The 27,815-nt window shown below is 38.0% G+C and overlaps 1 protein-coding gene across 4 annotated transcripts; it reads left to right on the top strand.

Annotated features, from left to right (window-relative positions):
* On the top strand, nucleotides 1-27,502 carry LOC136026251 (peptidyl-tRNA hydrolase 2, mitochondrial-like). Of its 4 annotated transcripts, XM_065702626.1 has the most exons (3): nucleotides 26-194; nucleotides 15,801-15,954; nucleotides 26,879-27,226. In XM_065702626.1, the coding sequence occupies exons 1-3, from the start codon at nucleotides 151-153 to the stop codon at nucleotides 26,981-26,983; spliced, it is 303 nt and encodes a 100-aa protein (XP_065558698.1). In that variant the 5' UTR covers nucleotides 26-150; the 3' UTR covers nucleotides 26,984-27,226. The 4 variants fall into 4 exon arrangements, with proteins under 4 accessions (XP_065558695.1, XP_065558698.1, XP_065558696.1 ...); XM_065702623.1 differs by lacking the exon at nucleotides 15,801-15,954 and having other exon boundaries at nucleotides 1-228; nucleotides 26,879-27,502; XM_065702624.1 differs by lacking the exon at nucleotides 15,801-15,954 and having other exon boundaries at nucleotides 54-194; nucleotides 26,879-27,502.
* The last annotated feature ends 313 nt before the right edge of the window (nucleotides 27,503-27,815 follow it).

Here is a 27,815-nt window from a genome sequence, read left to right as displayed (position 1 = left end):
ATCTCATTGATATTTAAGCTGTGTTTACCTAGAAATTAAAAAATAAAATAAAATGCATTTTTCTATCCAGAAACAGGAACAGAAAAAGGAATCTGTTTTTTAAGAATAAGAGAAAAAAGGAGTCTGTTTTTGCAGTTTATCAAAAGGTTGATGGGAAACGACGAGGTTGACAAAGTCGAGGAAGCATTAAAGAAGTCAGGTTGCCTTGAACAACATTACAAAGTTCAAGTAATCTTTAAGACAAATTAAACTAGTTATATAAGCTTTGTGTAGACAAGCATGATGTAAAGTCTCCAAATGTGTGTGGGGGATTTTAAAGGGAAGTGTAAAATTTTTTGGATAAATATGTTCATATTCACAAACATTATCTAGGAAGAAAGTGAATGCATAACTTGATGCCTTTTTTGTGCTCTTGTGAAATTTGGTAGGCTAATTGGTTCTGGGGTAAATTCAATTTTGACCCTAAATGGGGTCCCAAATGGTAACCTATTGTTTTTTCTAGAGTTATAAACTATCTAGTAAAGCTTGAAATTGATTAAAAACTAATTATTTATAGGGGTAAAATTCTAGTTAATTGACTTTTTGCTATTTCAGAAAGGGTTTAGGTTAGGAAAAACAAAACTTTCAGGGGTAAAATTCTAGTTAATTGGCTTCTTCCTATCTCAGAAAGGGTTTAGGTTAGGAAAATGAAACTTTCAGAGATGGGTCTATAGGCTAAAGTATGTCCTGGGAAGGTATTATAAAGTACCCATCTCCACTCCTTCTCCTTCTAGAGGGCCCTAAAATTGGCCTACATGACAGGTCTATACCTATTGAAATTTTGACAAAACATTTTACCTTAATTTTCAGTTACTAGTTGCTTTTTCTCTGCCTTTAGTTCTGAAAACACAATTCCCGTTATTTGAGTAGAATTTTGAGCCAAATCAATGTTTTTTTTCAAAATTTAGGAACTGTATTTGCATATCTGCCTGAAGAAAAGAAGAAATCAATTGATGAAAAACTTACATGATTGATTTTATTAATTTTCTGATTGAAAGGAAATAAAGCTCTTGCTACTCCTTTTGTTTGAGAAGTATTCTTTTGCTTTGTCATATAAGTTTATTGCGTGGTTAGAATTTCTGGAATTTCCCTCTCCTGAACTCAATGTTTCCTAACTCTTCTAGCCCCCTCAGGGAAGGGGGCCAAGCATCTAATTGGTTATCAGAAGCGGATATTCCTATTGTTGTATCTCCAATATCCAATGATGATAGCCTGAATGAAACCATGATTACTGTCTCTGAGTCACCAATCTCTGAAACTGACAACCTGCTAAATGAGGATTTTCAGACAGTGGGCAGAAAACAGAAACAAAAAAAGCCTTCTATGAGTCCTCCTGAAATAATGGGACTCTCAAACTCAGTTCCAGCTGTGGAGATAAAGGACAAACCCATTATCCTTTTTACTCGAACAGTAAAAGATCAATCTTTCTCTATCAAAATATTACTAATATTAGAATGAATCTTTTCAAAACTTTTAGATGCAGCTTCACTGTGAATGTGAACAGAGATGGTTCACTAATAGTTATGTTTCTAGACAGAAATGAAGCCTGCAAAGCACTTAGCCTACATAAAATTGGCAATATCCCTGTTACACCTGAATGGTGGAAACCAACCCTGAAAAATTCTCAGAAAATAGTACTGTACAACATACCATTGGAACTGTCAAATGATGACTTGAAAGATGGTCTTATGAACAATAAGGGGGAAATTCTGGATGTTCATCGTATGGGCAAGCTAGATTCTAAGGGAACAAGAAGTAGTAAGAGTGTCCTCTTTATCTTACCTGCTAGTTCCCAATTTGACTCGGTATTCCTTTTTGGTCAGCAAAAAGCTCATAAAATATACCAAGAAAAACCTCTTCAATGCTCAAAATGTTTTAAGCTTGGTCACTCATCAAGTATTGTTCTTCTTCTGAACCAGGGTGCCCTAATTGCCTTGGTAATCACTCCTTGTCTACAGAAGGTAGATGTACTGAAGTGCCTAAATGTACAAACTGTGATGGTAGACATCAATCAACAGATCAAAATTCATGTCCTAAGTATGTTTAATGAGCTAAACTTTTAAAGATTGCTCTTCAAGAAAATGTCCCTTTCCTGATAGCTGCAATGGAGCTGGCCAAGCTGTCCAAAGTACCATCAGGTCCAAGAGTTAATGAGGCCAAGGAAGGGAATTTAGCCCTTCCTCAAAAACCCTGGCTACAGGTCCACAAGAACAACCCAAATCAGGCACTCATACCTCCTACTAAGACTTCTTACCCTCTGTTGGCTAAGGAGCATCCCAAGGTGGCTGAAGCTTGTCCATCCCTCAACAATCCTAAATCTTGGTCTGAAAGAGTGGCAGCTTTTCCTGATATTTCTACTCAAGCCATCACTATGCAAGATAGAGTTGGACCTCATATTACTAATTTAATTAAATATGTTATATTTTCCTGACACCTTGATTTTCACTCCATTTGACTTTCAGACCAGGTATAATATTTCTTCAAACTCTTTCTCAACTATAGATTTGCTTCTAGGTCCTTCTTCATATTATGATTTAGTTCAGATGGTAAAGGTGTTGTCTCTTCAATCTGATCATTGTGCAATTCTTACATCATTTCAAGATTTATGCTACACTCCCAAACCCTATGTCCCTACATTTATCAACTCCAAAGGTAATTGGTCCCTTTTTTGTGAGATATTAAATGAAGTGGATTTTTCCTTTGTTTCTCCTAATTCTGATATTAATGCCATCGAGTCTAATCTGAGATCAATCCTGCTGGAGTCAGCTAAATTGGCAATTCCAATGACTAGGGTACATTTTTACAATGGCTCCAAAAGACCCAAGAATTGGTGGAATGATGAGTGTACAGTTGCAGTTCTTGCAAAAAGAAAGGCTTGTAAAATGTTTCAAAAGCACCCATCTCAGTCAACAGCAATCTCTTATAAGCAGTCATGTGCTAAGGTGAAACTAATTTGTAGGAGAGCTAAACAGAGTACTTGGCTGAATTTCAGCTCAAGTATCAGTTTTAGAACCCCAATTTCAAAGGTCCATAATTTCATTAGCCAACTAAATAGTGGAAAGCAGCCTAATGATGACCGTAGATATGATATCATTCAGGATGGATATCCAATTGTCTCAGATAAAAAGAAGGCAGATCTGTTTACTGATGTTTTTAAAAATGATTGCTCAGATTTTCATCCCAGTCGACCTCCTTTTTGTAATCTCCCTCTTACCTGTTCTTATAAGGGTACTCTGATGAAACCTTTTTCCCAAGATGAATTTTGCGTAGCACTTAATTCTCTTAACATCAAGTCTTCCCCAGGTTATGATGGTATTTATATGAAGTGGATTCTTGAGTTCCCAAAGGTGGTTCATACAGCCCTCTTAAGTTTTATAATCTTATTTCGTCAAGTCAAAAGATCCCAGATGCCTGGAAGATTGCTCAGGTATTCCCAGCTTTAAAACCTTCTTATTCATCTAATGATCTCAAGTCTTACCGTCCTATATTGGTATTACCTTCCTTTAGTAAAGTTCTGAAAGGCTTGTCTTATCAAGAATTGAGTGGTTTGCTGAAGTCAACAATCTCTTTCCTAGTGAACAAACAGGTGTCAGAAAAGGACATAGCTCTTTAGACAACATTACCCGGCTAGAAATTGATGTTTGTAACTCTCTCAAAATAAGACATGTCACAATGGCTGTTCTGTTTGACTGGTCGAATGCCTATGGAAATGTAGTCCACAATAAATTATTGGAAATCCTAATAAATCTTGACTTCCCGTATCCTTTTATAAGTTTTATAAAGTCTTTTCTAACTGATAGATATTTTTACGTTCAAGTAAATCAGTCTAGAAGTGAGCAATGCCCCATTACGAGAGGACTTCCTCAAGGTGCAATATTGAGTCCTCTTCTATTCAACTTGTATGTTTCTGAATTTCAAGTATCTCATGCATCATTTGGCCTTTATGCAGATGATTTGATCATTTGGAAGTCAGGAAGGGATATTAGCCTTCTTCAAAGCCTTATTCAACAGGATATAAGTTTAGTCCAGAGATTCTCTTTAACATTTGGCTTCCCAATCTCAATCAGTAAAACTAAGGCCATTATATTTACTAATGGTACTCTAGATCCTCCTAATCCACTGACAATTTTCTCAAGGGAGATCCCATATTGCAATTCGGTGAAGTTACTTGGTTTATTAATGGATTCTAAAATGCAGTGGCATGAACATATGAATTCTTTGAAATCTCTGATTATTCAGAGACTTTGTATTCTAAAAAGACTTGCTGGAAGTAAGTGGGGATGTCACCCAAAAATTATTTTGGATTTTACAAATTATATATTCGTTCCAATATAGAATATGGGATTCAAATTTTTTCAGCTTGTCCCCCATCCTCGTTCAAAATCCTTGAATCTTTACAAAATTCTGCTATTCGAATAGCTTTGGGTGTGCATAAGCATACTCCTCTGTCAAAGTTAAGAACACTGTCAGGATTGGTGTCCCTAAGTGAAAGAGCATCTAGTCTAAGGATAAAGTATTTCTTGCAAATCCAGGCTTATGGAGCCAAGCATGCTGTATATGCACACACCTTTGCTGAGAAGTCAGCCTGTCCCAATGCCCATTCATCATGGAATCAGTTTCAACTGGAGGTCCCAAATTGGAATCAACATTCGCTTTATGCATATCCCTTTACCGAGTCCCCCCCCATGGGAAATGTTTCCTCCAAGCTGTCAAGTAGAACTTATCTCTATTAGTAAAGATTTGATTCCTAATTACAAGATCCAGACTATTTTGGCTGAACACATCTCAAGGGCTTACCCCAACTATAGGAAAATATATACAGATGGATCTGTCCAGAGGGAAAGAGCTGGAGCAGGAGCATGTATCCCATCCCTGAATTTGAATATTTATTCTCCTCTCCCATTGGGATCTTCTATCTTGTCTGCTGAATTATGTGCCATCCGCCTGGCCTTGGATGCACTTATAAATTATAACATGGAATCTGAAAATATACTCTGTCTCTCCAACTCTAAATCAGCATTACTACTGATCCAAAATATTAATAGAATTGCTAATGACAAAGATTTATATAATATTAGAAGACAGCTTCTTAATCTTAAGATCAAGGAAAATGAAGTTTATTTTCAACATGTTCCTAGTCATAAAGGTATAAAATATAATGACATGGCTGATTCTCTAGCAGCAAAGGCTTCCATGTTATCTCCTAGTCCTTCCTCTGACCTCAATTCACGAGATATTATCAGGCAAAGATCCAAAGTTAATCACAGTAAATTAATGTTATCTCCATTTCATACAAGATTAAATACAGTGCTATATTACCAGCTGAAATCAGGTGCCCTACTTCTAAATAGCTTGTTATTTAATTGGAAGCTACATCATTCCCCTTTATGCTGAATCTGCTTTTCAGCAGAGGAAACAATCCAGCATATTTTATTTGATTGTCAGGCTCAGAGTGAGGAGACTGTTGCTCTTAAGCGTTTCTGCTCCTTGGCTAAGATTCCAAATACTTATACAGCTATCCTGGATTCTAACCTGCCATGGGAAATTGATCATAAGATATTTAAGACAGCAATTGATACCTTAAAGAAGAGAAATATTGTTTAATAAAGATTAAAGCTTGAAGAAGTCAATTTTTAAAGGGACGTGATTTATCCATAGTTTTTGATTGTGCAGAAGAGAGCGGGAATGAGTAGGAAGAGCCGTATTGGTACTGGCCGGCCTAGTGCCTTAAACTGCTGGGGACAGGTAGCTCAGGTACTTGTACTTCCCACAATCAATAACAGTGTATTATTGTTCATAATCGTATATATCCATTGTTTGCAGATTGGAGGAGAATAGCGCTTCCAATAGCTAGTTTTTCTAGAGAAGATGTCAAAGAGGTGAAAGGACTTGTTGTTAGTCCATATACCTCCCTACAATTTTTGGAACTGGAACTGGATATCTTTAAAACCTTATAAAATGGAATTGAGCAAAGTTATGAAGCTGAAAACAATTTTGTTGTACTCCAATTAAGCAGAAGATCTATTTTGCAAGGTTTCACTTTTATAACACACAAATTTTTAAAGGTTATCAAAGGTCAGGACCCTCTAGAGGGAGAAGGAGTGGAGGTAGTTTCCCGGGACACACTTTAGTCTCTAGATTCATCCCTGAAAGTTTCATTTTCCTAACCTAAACCCTTTCTGAAATAGCAAGAAGTCAATTAACTAGAATTTTACCCTTTCAGGGATGAATCTACAGATTAAAGTATATCCCATGAAGGTATTTTGAAGCAACTACCTCCACTCCTCCATCTAGAGGGCCCTGACCTTTGATGACTTTTAAAAATATGTGTGTTATAAAAGTAAAACCTTGCAAAATAGATCTTCTGCTTAATTGAAGTACAACAAAATTGTTTTCAGCTTGATAACTTTGCTCAATTCCATTTTATAAGGTTTTAAAGATATGCGAATACATTTTCTAAATTTTGAAAAAAACATTGATATGGCTCAAAATTCTACTAAAATAACAGGAATTGCATTTTCTGAACTTAAGGTGGAGAAAAAGCAACTAGTAACTGAAAATTAAGGTAAAATGTTGTTTTTTCAAAATTTCAATAGGTATAAACCAGTCATGTAGGCAAATATCATGGCCCTCTAGAGGGAGAAAGAGTAGAGGTGGGTACTTTAAAATATCTTCCTGGGACATACTTTAGCCTGTAGACCCATCCCTGAAAGTTTCATTTTTCCTAACCTAAACCCTTTCTGAGATAGCAAGAAGTCAATTAACTAGAATTTTACCATTTATAAGAACTAACTTTTAAATGATCCCTTAAAGAACTCTCTGTGATGTTTCAATGCCCTAAAAAAGAAAAATAAGAGAACAAAAAAAGAAAGGAACAATCTATACAACATCAGTGCTCCCCATGCAAAAATCTGATTTTTCCTTGTTCAATGTGGGGGCTGTAAGTTTCCTGTTCAAGGCTTTTAACAATAAAGATTCCAACCAGGCCAGGATCTATGCATAAGCGCATGCCTTGGGGCACAAAAAAAACACTGAAGATTTTTTTTCTTGACAAAAAATAGACTGATTTGATTTATCATCAAAGGGCCAGGTGCATTTTGCTTCTGTGCTGCCTATTCACAGGAAAGTTATTTTAAAACAACATGGGAATTCTGTAGTCAGTTATAAAATGTCAGTTGTCTCCCAAGAGTGATAACTGAGAGCTCAGTATCACTTCTCCCCCAATATCTGGGGATTTCCCTGTAAAGCTCTGTGTCTCTAAAAAAAAAAAAAAATGTATTAGGCCTATGGGCACAAGAGCTTTAATTCCAAGCGTGATTGCAATGGTGTGCTTTTAGTGTTGCCATGATGCCTTTTTTGGAGGGTTTCAGGCTGTACTTAAATATTTCTGAAATTTTGTTTACAAAGTAACATTTTACTATTAATATCACTATAATAGACAATGGTATTATTGAGGGGGGGGCATAAAAATGATATTCAATGCAATACCCCTCTGGAAATGTATACCCCCCCCCATACCCTGATTTACTCAAGGAAAACATTTTGTGTAGTTTTTATAGAATACATTTTTTTTAAAGCAAAGATACAAAGGGAAAGATAATTTTCAATCTCTAGGAGTCAATTTTCCCTTCTAATTCACATCACTGTCAACTTCTAATTCATGCAAGGTTTCTGCTGGAATAATGCCAAGAATTGTTCAGATTTTCTGGATATTCTCAGTCAAACAATGCCCAACAGATGAGTCAATAACTCTAACTTTATTTTTTTGAGTACTTTCAGATTTGAAACATGGTCACTATTTAAATGTGCAGAATATTTCATAATATATTGTTCCAGAATCTGTGGTAATAATTTGAATTATCCTACATCTTTACTTGGACAGTGCTATTCTACTGCCTATGATTTGTTTCAGCTTTATTTGAATTGCTGATGTCAATGCTGCAAACCCACAAATTGGCAAACTGACAAGCAAATCATAATAAAGCAAATCATGTAATAAAAAAAAATAATGTTTAAATAAATCATGTATATAAAAAGTTTAGTACAACAAATGAAATCTTACAGAGTCTTTATCCATTCAAAATTATGAGCAAGTGAATAGTTGTTAGAATAGAGCTTGGTTCACTTATGAGACTGAGCATCTTGTGCCAGATGTGAGGGTTGAGGGAAGTGGAGGGGATATGTACTGCAGCATTAGTGGTGAATCTTGCTGAAAAAGTTGTGTATATGACATTCATCTTTGCCCACCCAAAAACTTGTTTACACTAAACTACTGTCATCTGGTGTAGTCCATTGCTGATAATTTTAGTAAAAGCCAAGCACCACCACTTATATTTATGATTGTTTAATCTGTTTTTATTGTTTACAGTTTATTGTGTCATGTTTTTAAATTCACCAAGTAGCATTTTTGTTAAATAGTTACTTTATTCACTAAGGCTTGAATAGCACCTACTTTAATAGCATCCCCTCCTCCCCCTCCCCCCATAAAAATGCTGTAGTTAGGCCCTGATTATGGAAATAGTTACTATTTCTGAACCAGCTACAAGTGGCATTTTTTCTTACAATTTTTTTTTTTAGAAACACATTTTAAACTTTTGGTTACTATGTGCTGTTTTTAGCCCTATTAAGGGCTTAGCATAAAATTTGCCCCAGAAGAAATTATTGAGCTTGGAAGAGCATAAAAAAGCATCAAGTGATGTATCCACTTTCTTCCTAAATAAATTATGCAAATGTATAGTTTATATATTTTCTGCATTTTAAAAAAAAACCCTAGTTTTTCTAATTATTTTTAATGAAAATTCCAAAAGGATAAGCTATTTCACAAAATTTCTTATTTTAGTTTTTTACTATTTTCAGTGAAAACACCAAAAAGATATGCCATTTCTCAAAACTTAAGGATTGCTAACAAAGAAAAGCTCAAGTTTAGACACTTCTTGCTACCTTGAAAGGTAGTTGAGATTAGTAAATGAAACTAATAAATGAATTGTCAGAAAATCAACCATTATATTTGGAAAGAACAGAAATAAGAAGTTAGATTGGATAAATTTTAATTGTTTAATATTTTTCCTTCTGAAGTGACCAACCACTATATATTTACCAGCCTAAGCTGCATTATTTGAGTTTGGGCTACATTTTAGATCATAAGATTTCTGATTCCTTGGAAAGTAGTTCAGTTGATAGTATTGAAAGTACCTACTGAGTCACCTTCTCAGTAGGGGCCCACCCCAGGCCACTCAGCGCATCCCAAGGTGGCGGATAGGGTAAAGCCTTGCAGATATGCAGGGTACCTCCGGTGGTGATGGAGGCGCGGACCAAGGGGGGACCCAGCCCCTGGGGGTCCTAAAATATAACTGGGATATCCTTGCCTGGGGGACATAAATTCAGGCAGAGGAGGAAGAAGGCCCCTCTGATGTAGACTGAGCTGGGCCCACCAGCGTGTGGATATGTCCTGTCAGCTTCAAACCTTGTCTCAACAATGGGTAAAATCGTATGGTATGGCAAATTATCATCGTGGGAGGATCCTCTTCAGGAGGACAACTGCGAAAGGGCAGATGATTCAGTGACGAACAACAGCCTCTGCAAGCTGACGGAGAAGAGTGGCTTACCGCTGACTCCTAACCAGCCTTGAAACCTTTCCTTTTAACCAATGAATTATGGGCTCTATGAATCAAAGCAAAATTACTACCGCGTCCGGGGAAACCAACGAACCTAGTGATTTGATGATGATGATGATAATGGCGAATGGAAGTAATATTGAACATACTACAGCGTACGGGGAAGCCGACGAACATGCTACCGCGTACGGGGAAACCGACAAACATGCTACCGCGTACAGGGAAGCCGACGATCATAATAGGCCTATGACGACTCCTGGACAGGATGAGGATACCCTGCAACTCATCTCCATTAAAACTGTACTCAAAATAGTAACACTCTACACCCGGACTTTAGCCAAACCAGGAAAAATGGATCTACTACTGAGAGAACTAAACCGATACAAGTGGGACTTAGTTGGGCTATCTGAGACACACCTCCCCCAAACTGGTGAAGAAACTATCTTTGGAACCTCCCTCCTACTCTTGGGACATACTGATGGTACTCACAGACAGGGTGTTGGATTCATCCTCTCACCAATTACAAAAAAGGCGCTGATCTCCTTCACTCCCATATCAGAAAGGATAGCAACCGTCAGACTAAAGGGATCCATGTGAAACCTTACCATCATCCAGGTATATGCTCCTGACTCTGCTCGAAGTAATGAAGAATGTGAACAGTTCTACTTTCAACCTCAAAGCGTCACCGACCAAACACAGCTTATCGTCATGGGCAACTTCAATGCTATCATGGGCAACGATCAGATTGATTGGAGAGATGTAATGGGACTGCATGGCCATGGCCGACTGAACAGAAGAGGTGAAAGGCTAATTAGTTTCTGTAGAGAAAACGACCTGTAACTAACACCGCCTTTAAGCACAGACACCACCGTAAGGTCACCTGGAGATCCCCTGATGGAGTAACTGAAAACATGATAGACTATGTACTGATATCTAAACGCTGGAAGTCCTCAATAATGGATACTGTATCCCTTCCTGGTGCAGACTTTGATTCGGATCACTCACTCCTGATGTCCAAACTCAAGCTAAGACTGAAACGACTCCCTAAGACGACAAGAATCCCTAGATTCCAGACAGAGCTGCTTCGCGACCCCATAAAAAAGGCGCATATACCACCAGCCTATCGTCAAAATTCCGAGCTATCCTAGAGAACTTCGCTTCCCTCGCTACCATCGAAGAGATTGATCAACTGGCTGAGCATGCAACTTCTGCAGTTTTGGAGACAGCAAATGATGTCCTCAGGAGGAAAACGAAAGACGAAAAGCCATGGATTACTGAAGAAATAATCCAACTATGTAACCAAAGCGTCTCTGGAACAACACAGCTGACCCATGCAGCCGAGACACCTATAAATATCTCAAAAGGAGAATCAAACGGGAATTCCGAAAGGCCTTGCCTAACCATGTTACCAAGAAATGCAAGGAATGCGAAACCCAGTTTAGGAACGGAAACAGTCAAAAACTCTTCAAAACAGTTCGTGAACTGTCTAGCAGGAAAGACCCCATCTCCACAGCAATCCTAGACAAACAAAACAATCCCATCAACGACGCAAAAATGAAACTTGAACGATGGAAGGAATATTTTGAAGATAAATTGAATCCATAGATCATTGCTGATCCCAGCATCCTAAACTCCTTCCCCATTAATGATCGAGAACCTCCACCACCACTCTTAAAATCAGAAACTGAGGCAGCGATAAGATCCCTGAAACAAGGGAAGGCCCCAGGACCGGACAGTATCACTGCTGAACTAATTAACATTGACTCAGAGAACATTGTCGAATTGTACCACAAAGTTGTGTCAGCCGCAAGGTCAACGGACCACGTCCCACAGCTATGGTGTAAGGCAGCAGTGGTACCAATCCACAAAAAAGGCCCAAGAAGAGAGTGTGAGAACTACCGCCTGATCAGCTTGACCAGTCATCAAACTAGAATACTGACCAAAATTCTCCTACGTAGAATCCAAGCAATTACAGCCTCCGTTCTGGGTGAATACCAAGCTGGCTTCCGACCTGGACGATTGACCATTGACCAAATTTTCACCGTTCGTCAGCTCATGGGACACTTTGTCGAGTTCAACAGAGACCTATATCATCTCTTTATTGACTTTCGGCAAGCCTTCGATTTAATCTGGAGGAAAGGTCTGTGGCACATCCTAAGACATTACAGTATCCCTGACCAAATCGTCACGATTATTGAGAATATATTCAGCCAATCCAGAAGCCAGATACTCACCACTGATGGACTCTCTGATGTATTCTCAACATCCTCGAAAGTTTTACAAGGATGTATTCTATCGCCCCACCTGTTCAACCTGTTTCTTCACGCCATACTGTCACTGATACCAGACGAACATGGAGCCAAAATAGGTGGAGTCCTAGTAAACAAGCTCGCCTATGCTGATGACATCGACCAGCTCTCTACAGCGGCCGTTGATCTCCAAAGACAAGCAGACTGTCTCAACGAAGCCACAAAACCTTTTGGCATGCAAATTAACGCCAAAAAAACGAAAGTTATGGTCACGTCGAGCCAAAAACAAGCAGCTACTCCTTCCATAATGATTGACGGCCAGCCAGTTGAAACAGTCGACCAATTCTTCTACCTGGGCAGTCTCCTCACAGAGGACAATTGTCATACCTCCGACATCAAACGCCGCCTAGCTCGTGCTAGCTCCAGTTTTAAAAGGCTCACAAATATCTGGAAATGCCGAAACCTGTCGAACCAGCTGAAAGCTCAACTTTTCAACAGCCTGATTGTGCCAATTGCTATATATGGGTGTGAGACCTGGACCCTGAAGATCGAAAATGAGCGCAACCTACTTGCATTTGAGATGAGATGTCTCCATCGCATCGCAAGAATCACCTACACTGAACATGTGAATGAGGAGGTGCGAAGACGGCTGAAGTCCCCCAACACAATCCTAAATAAAATCAAACGACAACAACTGCGATGGCTTGGGCATGTCAAGAGAATGGACCACGACCGTCTACCAAAAATCTCCCTCGAAGGAACCATAGATGGATCTCAACCACGAGGAAGACCTCGCAAGAGGTGGATTGAAAACTTTGACCGAAAGCGCATCGTTGAGTTGACTCGAACTGCACACGATAGATCAATGTACCGAGCCCTAGTTCATGCCCTGTCAAAAGAAGTGGCCCAAAACGTCCCGCGAGGATGGACGGGACTTAAGTAAGTAAGTATTTCTGATTCCTTGGAAAGTAGTTCAGTTGATAGTATTGAAAGTTTGAGTTTTTAATTGAAAGCCTAAATCATGCATGGGAAGGTACTTTCAAGCTCTTATATCTGCTCCTTTTTTTCTTTTCAAGACTTATGAAAAAATTAAAAATATAGGTTTAATATTTATCAAAAGTTTGAAAAAAGGGCAAAGCTCTAGTTAAAAGGCTTCTTGCTCTCCTGGAAAGTAGCTGAGTTAGGTAGATGTAACTTTCTGTGCAAAACTTTCAGGTAAATCTTGCCTTGGGAAGCTACTTCCAAGCTTTTATATCTGCTCCTTTTGTCTTTTCAAGGCTTAGGAAATCATCTAAAAGATAAATTTAATATTTATCAAAAGTTTGAAAAAATGAGCAAAGCTCTAGTTACCCATTTGCTATCCTGGAAAGTAGCTGAGTTAGGTAGATAAAAATTCCAGTAAAGTAGTGAATCCAGGGCCTAGAACAGCCTATACCACATTAGGATGTTATCAAGCTACTATCTCTACACATTCCTTATTTCTAGGATTAGAAGATTGCATAGATGACAGGTCTACACCCATCTAAAATTTTGACAAAAACGTTTTTACCTTACTTCTGGGTTTTTGGTAAATTTTTGTTTACTCTAGTTTTCAAAAATACAATTCCTTTTATTTCAGTAGAATTTGAGGCCATATCTAGGCTTCTTTTTTCTAAATATAAGGACAAGTTTTGTACAAATCCTTAAAACCTCATAAGTCAAGATTGAGTAAACAAATAAGGCTCAAAACACTTTCTACATGCCTCTAGCAGTACATCTGTTTCTCTAGGTTTAGCTTTTACAACATAAAGATTGCTAAATGTCATCAGAGGTCAATATCCTTTGGAGAGGGAAGGGATGGAGGCAGGTATTTCAGAATATCATCCCAAGGCATTATTAAAATCTCTGGGTTCATTTTTGAGAGTTTCATTCACTATCGTCAACTACTTTCCCAGACAGGCAAAAACCCCTCATCTAGAATTGTACCCAAAAATGCTTTAAAGTTTAAGCCACTTTTTTTCAGCTCTAGGTTTTGAAAAAAACAATATACATACCTTATTCATAGTTCTTGATAGCCTGGGATCCGTTCTAGATAGGATTTTTTGACTACTATGTCAGTGATGATAATTTTCCAAGTGTCAGTGTGTTGCTGGTCCAGTGATATGTCATAGGAGGATGAGAAATTCTATCCAAGCCCTTTTGGTACCAGGGGCAACAAGGTAGGTATGGCCCTGAGAAACTGTTATCATGTGGTTTAAAGCCAAGACAATATAAATTTTGCATAGGGCATGCAAGATGATTGGGTTTGAAGAGGATCATTAGCCTGAAAGCAAGATGCTGTTGTAGAGATTTGGTATTAGTCAGAAGTTGGGAGTTATATAGTGTCCCCTTTATACTTCTTAGACCTATTGATTTAGTCATTGTCAGGTCTTGACTTCAAAGATGCAGTAATGAGGACAGTCACTGTTTTATCTTACTGGCAGTTTTATTTATTAACAATGTGCTTGGTGAGAAAATTATGGCATATTCTATTCTTCATTATTTACTAGCTAATGCTAGTAAATAAGAGTCCTCTAGCAGGGTAATGACATACATTGCAGATGAAATGATTGTTGGTTTGTTTGCTGTTATATTTGTATTTATATATATAGATGTCAGCTTCATACTGCCTTGGCAATATAAATAGGCTTTGGAAATCTTAGTTGCTCAATTCTCTCATCATAATTCATGCTTTGAAAACCTGTAATACACTTGGCAGCACACCCTTGCAAAGTCTTTGAAAGATTCTATGGGAGCTACTAGTGTTTGTATTTTGTAATTGGCTGAGAGTTCAGTTACCTTTTGACATCAATCATTGCCACGACCTAAGGAACTTTAGATGCTCTTTGATAAGACCTTTGAAACCTCTTTTTTACAGCTGGTTTAAAGTAAAAAACTAGCCTGCAAGTACCAGTGACAAGTGGCAATTTGGTGGTGAGGGCAGAGGTATCACGAATGGGGGTAGGGAATAAGCCCTGTCCATGTCTTCAGGTAGTTGGTAAAATAATGGCTGGAAGCACTGCTACTTTACTGACTGATAAAAAGATGACAAATTCAATTTATTGATATTGACATTCATTTGCTTACTTCTGGATTTTCTGGAGGTTTGATTACTGATTTGTCTTGGACCCAGGGCCATATACTGAGGTACTCTGCTAACAGCATCCCATGGTTTAGTGAAACTTCATTACAATTATTAATGAGGAATTGGACCTGTTAGGAAGCAAATCACACAGTCTACTACATCAGTAAGGATGTCATATTTTGATAGTTTGATCTTAAGAAACCCTGTTGAATGCTTTGGGAAAGATCAAGTAAAATCATGTTGACAGATGCTTTGGTGCCAAGAAGGCTAGTGATGAAATTTTAAGTTTTTAGATGGTTTGTCTTCACTGGCTTTCAGAGTGAAACCATGCTAGTTTGACAACAATACACTGTTAGACAAAAGATGCAACATAATTTTGAGGTTTGTGATAGATTCCAGGGTTGTTGCTAAGCCAATGTTTATTCTTGTAGGTATTGGTCCCCTGGAGTCAGGGATGCTGCATAGGATATCTACAAAACCTTGACTGACATCTCAGAGCTGATCTGCAGCCATGATGTCTTATTATAATTAAAGAGACAACTCCGCACCTCTTGGGTTCAGGTCATCCTGTGTTGATCACCTTTTCCTGCCACAATATGTTCAAGATTCTTCTAAACACTTCATGTATGTTGAGTATTTTCTGCTGCACCAAACTGGTTTCAACTTGTTAAAAGCTGATGTACTTGTCCAATTCTCCTCTTGATTTTTTCAGCTGTTTCACCATCATATTCAACACAATTCTCACAAAATTTTGAAGTGCTTGACATGCTAAATTGTTGTATCTTTGTATTTTAGTATCAGTGGGTATTCAGATGCAGTCATAACCTTTGTCATCCTGATAAGTTCTACATTCTTGGCCTTTTTGTCTATGGTGGTGATAATTCAGAATCTTCCAAAAAGTGTCTCAGTCAACAGAACCAAAAGTCTTGTCAAGATCATTCAAGAGCAGGTATAGTTTTTTGTTCTAGTCTCTGGATTCTTCCACAATCTGTCTAATAATGAAAATAAGATCAGAGCAAGATCTAACAGTTTGAAACATATGTTGCTCTTCCCTGATTTGTGAGCCTAGGGCTGCTCTTTGGTGTTGTTGTATAGGTGTGGCAAGTACTGTATTTTACTTTGCATAGATGTTAAGTTATGTTCCTCCAGGTGTCACAGATTAGTGCACTGCCCTTCTTGAAAAGTTTGACTAGTATACTTCTGCTTTAGTATGCTGTTATTCACAGATAACCAATGGGAGAGGAGTCTACACAGATATGTAGGCTTATAGGGACACCTTCAGCATGTCTATTGTGTTCCCATTTACTCTATTACCCTGGTATTGACTCTCAGAGTGAAGCCATGCTGGTTTGGCAGCAATATGCTGTTACACAGAATTTTTGTGTTCATAATAGATTCTGGGGTTAGTGCTACTGATGAAGTGTGAGTGAATGAATAGTACTTTATTATCAAGCACTCTCACAACATAAACAACTGCCAAACTTGTTGTCTTCAGTCAGCTAGCTTACATTTTATACAAAAAAAAATAAGCACATAAGTGAAATATTAAAACATTGCCTACAGTGATGAACCAAACTGGCCTGTCAAATAAAATGAGTACTTAAGTACACAAACATAAGTACATAAATAAAATGTGAGTAAAATAAGTAAAAGAAAGTAATATAAGTAAAATGAAAAAAAATGAGGTCATAAGTAAAAACATAAGTACATTATAAAAAACATACAGTGATAAATTCCACTGGCCTGTCAAATGAAAATGAAAAAAAAAAAAAAAAAAACTTAACACATTAACAATACAAATGACACATTAATGTGATGCATTACAAATTTCATTCATTTATGATTTCAACTAACGCTAGCACAAAGCTCTTCCTGTCACTCTCAGTTCTTGCATTAATAGGATTTAAAACTGGAATCTTTTGTGACTTTGATCAGGGTAATTGGGGCTTTGGAGGGCAAATAAGGGGCTGGGGGTAAGCATTGAAAATATGAAAAATTACAATGCAGATTATTTCCGAAATTGGTACAAAAAGTTACACGTTGGGCTGCCAAGTTAGAGAGGTGGAATTCCTTGAGGAGGAGAATGTAAGGCACTGTCCTGACCATAAATGATCCTAAGGGCTCTCTTCTGGATAATTTCTAGCCTATTGGACTGATCCAGTAAGGCCAAAATGCCACACTGGACAAGCATACTCAATTAGGTATTGGGGTTATAAATGATGGCTTTGATTTAAGAAAACTAAAGGTCATAACATGAGATTTATGGGATGTCAGTTTCATTTTTGACTGGGCTGCTTCACTTGCAACGTCTTTGAGAATTTCCATTGCTCTGCTCTTAATATTTCTTTTACACTTTTTGAGCAATGACATGTCATCCATAAACTTCCTTTGATCAGCTGATTCATTTGTAAGATTGTTGATCATTACCAAAAATAGTAAAGGAAGTTAGCTCATTAGCAAAGGACTCAAGATTTGGCAAAATTGTCTCAACACTTTTTAGGCTTACCTGTATACCCGAACGTTTTTCTTTTAGACCTATTAGGTGTTCAGGGGTGAAGGGCCAATTTATGAATCTATTGACTTTAATCCAGCATTTGACAAATTTAACCAAGATTTGACCTCTTCACCTTCTATCTACATAGACCAACTTAATAGAAGTGTTTAAAAGTCATCCATAGATATGTGGCGAGTAAAGTCTGATTGCTCAAGATGTCTCATTTCATTACGGATGCTTCAGGAAATCACCTTTTTGGTCAATATTTTCTTTAATAATTATTTGTACAGTAAAATTCTAGATCATTGGCTTTTCAGTAGCTTACCTTTAAGATTAGTCAAGTTGTGTCAAAGAAGCTGAACAGAATTGTTACGCCCTGGGAAAGTGCTTTCAGGCTCTCATCTCTGCTCCTTTCCTATTTTTAAAGAGAGTATACAGCCCTTCACCCAGCATCTTACCCATAACAAAACTCTAAATGATTGTCTTTTCGCTATCTTGGAAAACAGTTGATTTGGTTAGTTTGACTTTAGATCTAGAACCAAGGTTATCTCTTAGCTAAGTTTTCAAGTATATGCCTTTAACTTCTTCCCCTCTATAGAGTACTGACCTTTGATGACCTTGGACAAACTTGTATTGAAGATTCTCAGAAACAGATGAATGGTAATACATCAGATATATGCAAATAAACTCTTGGTTTTGATTTTAAGTAAGGACTGTTAATACTAAAATTTAAGGAAACTAGACCAATTCCAAAGTGCATGCACTAGCAATATTCCAGAGTGCATGGAATAGGAAGTAAAAAATTTCAACACTGTGTAAAAAAAAATGTTGCCGTGTAATTATTAATTGTCCACAGATAGGGTGATCAATATACCAAACAGCAGAAAACTAACAAAAACCTGCTAAAAACTATCACAAATTCTATCACTGAATTTAAACAATCTTTTCGTATGACACATGCCATTGAAAGATGTTACCCGTCTCTACCAAGAAGCCACTGTTTAAGTGTTGAAACTAAAGAAAACTTCAATAAAAAATTAATAAAAAATAGCTAAACAAAAAGGTGCTTAGTTTTCCAGTAGGTTGGACACCAATAAAAAAAGGAAATCCGATAATAAAAGATGAATTCGCTACACTACAAATAAGAGCAAAAATAAAAGATGGGCTTTTTGCTTCCCTTAATTATTCCCTGGGAGACTCTGGAAATATCTACCTTCTTTCTCTGAAGGTCTCCAAATGATTTTTGATGATAATGGATGAGCTAAGTTTTGCTATAAGATTAAAGTTTTCAGAAATAAATGAACAGCACAAGTGAGGCCCAAGGAAGATTTTGAGCTTCATATCGACACTAAATCCTGATTTAATAGGATTATTAATTTATTTGATGAAGTTTCTAAAATAAAAATAAAATCCTTCTTAAATCATTAGTTTTGTGTTTTTGAAATCTTGAATTGAACAGAAGTATAATCTTGCCATTGCTAAATATTGCATTTTGTCTTGCTAAAGTTGAGGCATGTTCTAAAGTTTTGTCCTTGATGTAATCTTCTAAGCTTAAGAAGCAGGGAAGTGGGGGAGATAAGAGCTTGAAAACAGTTTTCTAAGGCTCTGGATTCATTTCCAAAAGTTTGTCATAGCAAAAAGCCCATCCCCATCATATACAGTTTGAACCAAAAAAGGCCCAAGCAAAGTGTTTTGAGCCTCATACCTTCACTAAATCATTGTGTATAAAGTTTAAAGATTAAACAAGATTTTAAACAAAGGTTATAAAGTATGAAGTTTAAAAACATCTTCAGTTGGAAAGAAAATCCTAGTATCGATTAAAATCTTATTCAAGTCACTCGAATCTATTTTCGCAAATGACAGTGAAAGAAATGGCAACTTGAACTAAACTTACAGAAAAATGTTTCTGCCAAAGTAGGGATAGGTTTTTATGGCACTTGGTATTAACCAAGTGACATATAGCAATCGCCAATTCTGTCGGTCTGTCGGTCTGTCTGTCGGTCCCGGTTTTGCTACTTTAGGCACTTCCAGGTAAGCTAGGACGATGAAATTTGGCAAGCGTATCACGGACTGGACCAGATTAAATTAGAAATAGTCGTTTTCCCGATTTGACCATCTGGGGGGGGGGGGAGTGGGGGCCCGGTTAATTCGCAAAAAATAGAAAAAATTAAGCATTTTTAACTTATGAGCAGGTGATGGGATCTTAATGAAATTTGATGTTTGGAATGATATTGTGTCTCAGAGCTACTATTTTAAATCCCGACCGGATCTGATGACATTGGGGGGAGTTGGAGGTGAAAAACCTAAAGTCCCAGTTTTGCTACTTTAGGCACTTCCAGGTAAGCTAGGACGATGAAATTTGGCAAGCGTATCAGAGACCGGACCAGATTAAATTAGAAATAGTCGTTTTCCCGATTTGATCATCTGGGGGGGGGAGTGGGGGGCCGGTTAATTCGGAAAAAAATAGAAAAAATGAAGTATTTTTAACTTATGAGCGGGTGATTGGATCTTAATGAAATTTGATGTTTGGAATGATATTGTCTCAGAGCTCTTATTTTAAATCCCGACCGGGTCTGATGAAATTGAGGGGAGTTGGAGGAGGGGGAACCTAAAATCTTGGAAAACACTTAGAGTGGAGGGATTGGGATGAAACTTGATGGGAAAAATAAGCGCAAGTCCCAGATACATGATTGACATAATCGGAACTGATTCGCTCTCTTTGGGGTAGTTGGGGGGGGGGGAGTAATTCTTAAAAATTAGAAAAAATGAGGTATTTTCAACTTACGAACGGGTGATCGGATCTCAATGAAATTTGATGTTTAGAAGGATATCGTGTCTTAGAGCTCTTATTTTAAATCCTGACCGGATCTGGTGATGGGGGCGGGGAGTTGGGAGGGGGAAACCTAAAACTTGGAAAACAATTAGAGTGGAGGATCGGGATGAAACATGGTGGGAAAAATAAACACAAGTCCTAGATAGATGATTGACATAAACGGAACGGATCCGCTCTCTTTGGGGTAGTTGGGGGGGGGGGGTATTTCTGAAAAATAAAAAAAAGAGGTATTTTTAACTTACGAACGGGTGATCGGATCTCAATGAAATTTGATATTTAGAAGGATATCGTGACTCAGAGCTCTTATTTTAAACCCGACCGGATCTCGTGACATTGGGGGGGGGGGAGTTGGGAGGGGGAGATCTAAAACTTGGAAAACACTTAGAGTGGAGGGATGGGATGAAACTTGGTGGGAGTCCTAGATACTTGATTGACATAACCAGAACGGATCCGCTCTCTTTGGGGTAGTTGGGGGGGGGTTAATTCTGAAAAATTAGAAAAAATGAGGTATTTTAACTTACGAACGGGTGATTGGATCTCCATGAAATTTGATATTTAGAAGGATATCGTGTCTCAAAGCTTTATTTTAAATCCTGACCGGATCTGGTGACATTGGGGGAAGTTTGGGGTGGGGAAACCTAAAATGATGGAAAACCCTTAGATTGGAGGGATTGGGATGAAACTTGGTTGGAAAAATAAGCAGAGTCTCGCATACGTGATTTACATAATTGGAACGGATCCGCTCGATTGCGGGGGGGGGGGTGGGTAATTCTGAAAAATAAGCAAAAATGACGCATTTTCAACTTACGAAGGAGTGATCGGATCTTCATGAAACTTCATATTTAGAAGGACGTCGTAACTCCAATATCTTATTTTAAATCTCAACCGGATCAAGCGTAATTGGGGGGGGTAGTTGGAGGACCGGAAATCTTATAAAATACTTAAAGCGGTAAGGTCACGATGAAACTGGATGGGAAGAATAGAAACCTGTCTAAGATATGTGACTGACATAACTGGAGTCCTAGATACTTGATTGACATAACCAGAACGGATCCGCTCTCTTTGGGGTAGTTGGGGGGGGGGGGGTTAATTCTGAAAAATTAGAAAAAATGAGGTATTTTTAACTTACGAACGGGTGATTGGATCTCCATGAAATTTGATATTTAGAAGTATATCGTGCCTCAAAGCTCTTATTTTGAATCCTGACCGGATCTGGTGACATTGGGGGAAGTTTGGGGTGGGGAAACCTAAAATGATGGAAAACCCTTAGATTGGAGGGATTGGGATGAAACTTGGTTGGAAAAATAAGCAGAAGTCTTGCATACGTGATTTACATAATTGGAACGGATCCGCTCAATTGCGGGGGGGGGGGTGGATTCGGGGGAGTTGGAGGGGGAAACCGGAATTCTTGGAAAACATGAAAATTGGGGTATTTATATCTTACGAATAGATGATCGGAACGTAATGAAATTTGATCTTTAGAAGGAATTCATGTCTCAGAGCTCTTATTTCAAATCCCGACCAGATCTTTTGACATTGGGTGGAGTTGGAGGGGGGAAATCTTGGAAAACACTTGGAGTGGAGGAATCGGGATGAAGCTTGGTGGATAGAATAAACAAATGTCCTTAATACGTGATTGACAGAATCGTACTGGATTCGCTCTCTTTGGGGGAGTTGGGGGGAGAGGTTCAGTGATTTGGCGATTTCGGTGCTTCTGGACGTGCTAGGGCGATGAAAATTGGTAGGCGTGTCAGGGAGCTGCACAATTTGACTTGATAAAGTTGTTTTCCCAGATTCGACCATCTGGGGGGCAAAAGGGAGAGGAAAAATTAGAAAAAATTAGGTATTTATAACTTACGAGTGGGTGATCCGATCTTAATGAATTTTGATATTTAGAAGGACTTTGTGACTCAGAGCTCTTATTTTAAATCTTGAACGGCATTAAGCCTCTTATTTTCCTTTTTGAATCAATCTATTGATTCATAGAATTTTGTTAGAGCTCATACCATATGATCTCTTGGCTCTTAGCTCTTTTCGCCTCGTCACAAGTGCCATATGAGTTCTTAGCTCTTGTTCAGTCTTTGTAGTCTTTTAAGACTAATATATAGGGAAATTATTTTCTTAGCAATGCTCTAAGGCTTAGAAGCGTGGATTAGTGGAGAAAGGAGCATAAAAATACCTTCTATGAGCTAATTCAAGCTCTGAATTGGCTCATACTGCCCAGCTCTTGCTGAATTTATAGTCCAAAGTAGCAAAAAGCCTATCATCTTCCCCAACCAGGAGATTTTCCCTGCCCACATAAATGACTCAATTTTCTCTTTTTAAAAGTTAAGAAAATGTTTAACTTATCAACACTTGGAAAATAATTTAGTGCCCATCTCAAGATTCCAAGTCTGGGTTCAGGCTAATGAAAATTAGAACTCTTTAGATGGCTTATGCAATAGGTGATTTTGAGTGTGTGCCTTTAGACTACATCCTTGTTTTGATCGACTGTGTCCTTGGGTCTAAACAAAACTGCTGATGCTGATGGTATCCAACCATAATTGTGATAGTAAAAGAAGACTTTTAACAAGTTAAACCAACGTTTAATTTATCAACACTTGCTAGATAGTTAAGTGCCAAGTTTAACATATTGAGCTTGAGTTCAGGCTAATGAGAATTACAATTCTTTAGAGTAGTATGCAAAAAATTAAATTATGCGTATTTAAGGAGTCTAACCTTTAGACTCCTTGTATCCTTTGGTCTGAAGATTGGAAATAGTCCACAATAGTCCACAGTATTCATAATTGTAAGTAGTACGAAATAGTCTTCAAGAAAGGTGACTCACACTTTGTATGGAGAAGAGCGCAGGAATTGGCTGAAAACAAGGCATTCTCCCCCATTGACAAACATGACAACTGAGTAGAATCTGCTTCAGATAAAAAGAACGCTTTGAAATTAAGTTGAATTCAGTCATTCTCATTGACTGTCCAGTACTTGCCAGATCCTCCATAAACGTTACAGCCCCAGCTATCCCTCTCTTTGCTAACAAATCAAAGCAGCGATCAGGGATGTGGAAACAAACAAAAGTACTCATACTAATGGTATCCAACTTCGGTGACTAGAATGTCATTGCCAGGTCGGTAGGTGAGCATCAGGTCTTAAGGTTGGATCTCTAGCAACATCCATCGAATTCTTGCCAACACTTTCGGTAGGGGCTTGGAGAATATGTTTTCTAGGGGCTTGTTGTTAGTTGCAGCATTAATCTGTCTGTCCACCATGTAATAGTTAAAAGCACTTCTGCTTAGTCTTTTTCAGGGATTTAGAGGCGTAAGCAATGACATTGCTATTGGATTAAAGATATGCTCTAAGTCCACGGGATGTGGCATAATTGTGAGATCAATGGAGCTACATGATGAGTCAATGAAATATAGGTCCGACCCTGTTGATTTTTTTATTTCCTTCAGGACTTCATCATGTTTTCCCCCCAGAAGAGCCCCCTCTGTTTTTGCAGGACACGAAGCTCCTTTTTCTTTTAGGAGAGGTTTGGTATGTACTTTGCTAAAAATTTTAGCATGCTAAACGGAGTAGCTAGCTCCTTATTGTTGGTCAGGCTGGGCATTTTGTTGATGGATCTCAGCTTTTTGGGGTCAGGTTGTAATTCACTAACACTGACGACATGTCTGAAGTATTGTACGCTTGAGACTCGGAATTTACATTTTTCCTTGTTAAACATGACACAGACCAGTCTTGCTCTTTCTAGGATAGCTAGGAGGTGCTTGCCGTGCTCTTCAATTGTTGCTCCATAGATTAAGGGTCCTTGACAATCACGACAAAACCTTCAAGGCCCTCCAATGCTTATCCAATTTTCCTTTGCAATTCATCTTCAGCTGATATTACACCAAATGGCATTGTTTTGGAGTGATAAGTGCCACAGATAGTGTTGAAGGTTGTTATAAGGGAAGCTTGTGTGCCTAGAATGAGTGATCAGTAGCCCAATCTGGCGTTTATCTTACTAAAGTACTCGGCTCCTTGTAGTTTTGTAGTTGTATCTTCCAGAATAGGTATGGGGTAGAATGGGTGCATGATTGTCTTGTTCAGTTCAATGGGGTCAATGCGGATTCTCATACTACCATCCATCATTTCAACTGCTATCATTGAATTTACCCATTCTGTGGGTGTAGCAACCTTTTCAATGATGTCTTCTTGTTCTATTCGATCGAGTTCTTGATTTAGTTTATCTCTAAGGGAGGCTTGATGAACTTTAGGGATGGTGCCTTCTTTCAGGTAGAATGGGTATTCCCCCTCAAGTTTTTCCGAAGCTTTCAAATACATCTTTGAATTGTTCAATGGTACTGTTGGTATTCGTCTCTTTGGTTTTGTTTACATTCAGGACCAGTGTGACTGGATTCAGACCAATGCTTCACCTGAACCCTAGAATAGGAATAGAACCTGTTTGGACTACATAGAATTGTAGCTTTGATGCCACTTGGGATTGATAGCTGCCCATGATCTGACATGGTCCTCTGACTGGGATTCTTGATCCACAGTAGCTTGTTAGTTTTTAAACAGTTGGTTTGGTTTCCGCTAATGGCTTTAAGGTGTCAAAGTACTTAGTAGGAAGTATATTTGGCTGAGCTCCAGTGTCTGGTTTGAATCGAACTGGAGTTTCTTTATTTAGGCTCAGTGTGGTGAATGCTTCGTCTCTGTTGTTCGACTGGTCCATCATATATAAAAATACTTCGTCTTCCTATTCAGAATCAGCTCCGCTGTTGTTAGCATCTGTCAGAATGTTCACGCTTCTCTCGTTTTTGCACTCTTGATCAAAGTAGTTGATTTAGTTGTACTTGGTGCTGGTCTTTCCTTTGCTACTTGGGACTGGTAGCTGACTGTGATCTGACATGCTCCTCTGATTGATATTCTTAATCCACATTAGCTTATTAGTTTTTGGGCAGTTGGTTTGATAGGAAAGTAGGTTCCTATACAGAAGACACACCCCCTGGGTTTTGTTTCCGTTTTGTGTCTGTCATCCTGCTTAGGCGATTGGTAGTGTTTGCTTTTCTGAATAGCATCAGTCCCTTTGTTCACAACCAATTCCTTTCATTTGAATGTCCGCAACTGTGCCTGGGTTATTTTTTAGAAATGACGACACTTCTGCTCGGTAATTTATAGAATAAGGGAGTCTCCTTCCACGAGTAGACGCTCTCTGATTCGGGTATCTGTTCAATCACTATACGATCTCTCCATTTCGTCAGGGTCAGTATATGCCCATAGTTTTACTAGTCTCTTCTGGTTTGTTATGAAATTTTAACCCTCTCGTTTCCTAACTGTTCTCTTCTATGAGACATTCAATTAAGCAAACAAGCTGTTTACCTTTTGTGCAGCAGGTTCTCTGAATTTGTTAAGGTATGGTTTATTTTTTTTTCTTGATCTGTGAATGTAAACGTTTCAAAAATCTCACGTCCCTTGCCACCTGTCCGGATTAAGAGGTGTGCACACATTGTTTTTTTTTTTGGTCTTTCCTGAGAAAGACCAAAATTATTGATGTTTGAAAGACCTTGGTGAAAGACCAAGATTGGATTGATGTTTTTCTCAAATCTCTTCCATTCGTCTGCCAGGCATAGGGCGTTCCAGTTGAAGACTCCATGGTGAAGGCTGTCTTCTCGTCTGTTGCTGCTTACTGGCTGATTAAATTCGTGAGGCTGATTGGTGATCCCGCTTCTGACACCATGTAATATTTTTAGATTATTCTTTATAAAGCCCAGGTACCAATAAATAAAACATACAAGCAAAACAAAACTAAAGCAAGCAAACAAAGAAACATCAGACATTAATACACCAATCATAATTCTGAAAGTAAATAGTGACCCACTTATTGACCTACACCACAATATCACCATAGCTACTTGGGAAGAAGGCCCCTTCTGGTTATCTTGTTGCATGACCATAATCATCTCTCTCCATCAGCATTTTGCAAATAAATAAAAGTGAAGAGGGAGGGGGGATTTTTTTTATTCTTTAAATGAAAATTCTAAACAAACCAACCAAAATTACCTAAGAAAAAATTAGCAATAAAAAAAAAATACATTGCAAAAGTGTATAAATCTTTAGAAAAATAATAAAAGTTGGCCAGAAAAAGTAGAATCAATATAGATTCAGGGAAAAAAAAATGTTTGATACCTTTGACTTATCCCACAAACTCGCCTGTCCATTACTGTTCTGTGTATAATGTGTTGGGCTCTATGCCTTTACCCCCCCCCCCCTTCAAGTTTACGCTTGAGTTACGTAAAACTCGAGAACAAACCGGTTTCTTCGCTAGGCAAACGCCCACCACCAATGTGTGGGTTTTCTGGCCTTTTTCTTTGTTCCTAAAAAATATGAAAAGGAGACCTATGCTCTCTTTCAAGCATAGTTTTGTAATAGTTAATAAGGGAATCAATTTCTCATTTTCTTGATTTTTCTGCTGCTAAAACATTTTTGCTTTTGTTTTATGCTTTTAGAATGTTTGTGCTTTCTCTTTTCCACAATGTTTGTGTATAAAACATTGATAAATATTTCCTATTGCAGGAATGCATGTTTGAGCATAAGGATTGGAGGAAGTGTCAAGATCAAGTGCAAGAATTTAAGAAGTGCATTGCAGAACACCAAAAGAAACCAGGAATTGTTAATTAACAATGGCTTCCAATACCAACTTCATGACTCTTGGTACTGGATTTATTCTTGGATTCACTGCTGCTTATCTCTTCATTTATCGCCACCTCGTAGTGAAGCTATGTAAACAGACTCTTAAAGTGAAGAAACAGCAATCTAAGATGGTATTCTTAGTTAGAACAGATTTAGGAATGGGCAAAGGGAAGGTGGCAGCTCAAGTCGCTCATGCAGCTGTTAACTGTTATATGAATACTGAGAAAAGTAATCCTGATACAATTGTGGAATGGATGCTGTATGGGATGCCAAAGATTACTTTAAAAGTTGATTCTGAAGGGGAGCTACTTACATTATATGAGAAAGCAAAGAGGGCTGGATTAGTGACTGCTTTAATTAAAGATGCTGGAAGGACTCAAATCGCCCCTGGTTCTATAACTGTCCTTGGTATAGGACCTAATTCTATTACTAGTATTGATGCTGTATGTGGCCATTTAAAGCTTTATTAGTTCTCTTCTGCTTCTGTTAAATATATATTTGGATGTACTTTTTGGCTTTGTTTGAACAGATGTGAGAGAATTCTTAGCAATTCTTTTGTTAGGTGTTCATAATAATAATAATATGTTACAATAAAAGGGCTTTCGCCTCTGTAAAAATTTACTTTCACAAAAAAAACTTGTCAATACTATTCTTGGAAGAGTTGGTTGAGTCAGTCATAACTACTTTTAGGGGGAGGTTGTTTCATTCCTTGACTGCTCGGTTTGAGAAAGCCTACCTTCCAACTTTTGTATTGAAAGTGTTTTGTTTTAGCTTAAAGTTGTGTGCTCTTAGATTGTTTCTGTGGAAGAAGAGCATTTCC

This window comes from Artemia franciscana, chromosome 4 (assembly GCF_032884065.1).
Source record: "Artemia franciscana chromosome 4, ASM3288406v1, whole genome shotgun sequence".
Taxonomy (NCBI): domain Eukaryota; kingdom Metazoa; phylum Arthropoda; class Branchiopoda; order Anostraca; family Artemiidae; genus Artemia; species Artemia franciscana.
The sequence above is the reverse complement of the archived record's forward strand: the minus strand, read 5'-3'. Positions and strand labels throughout refer to the sequence as shown.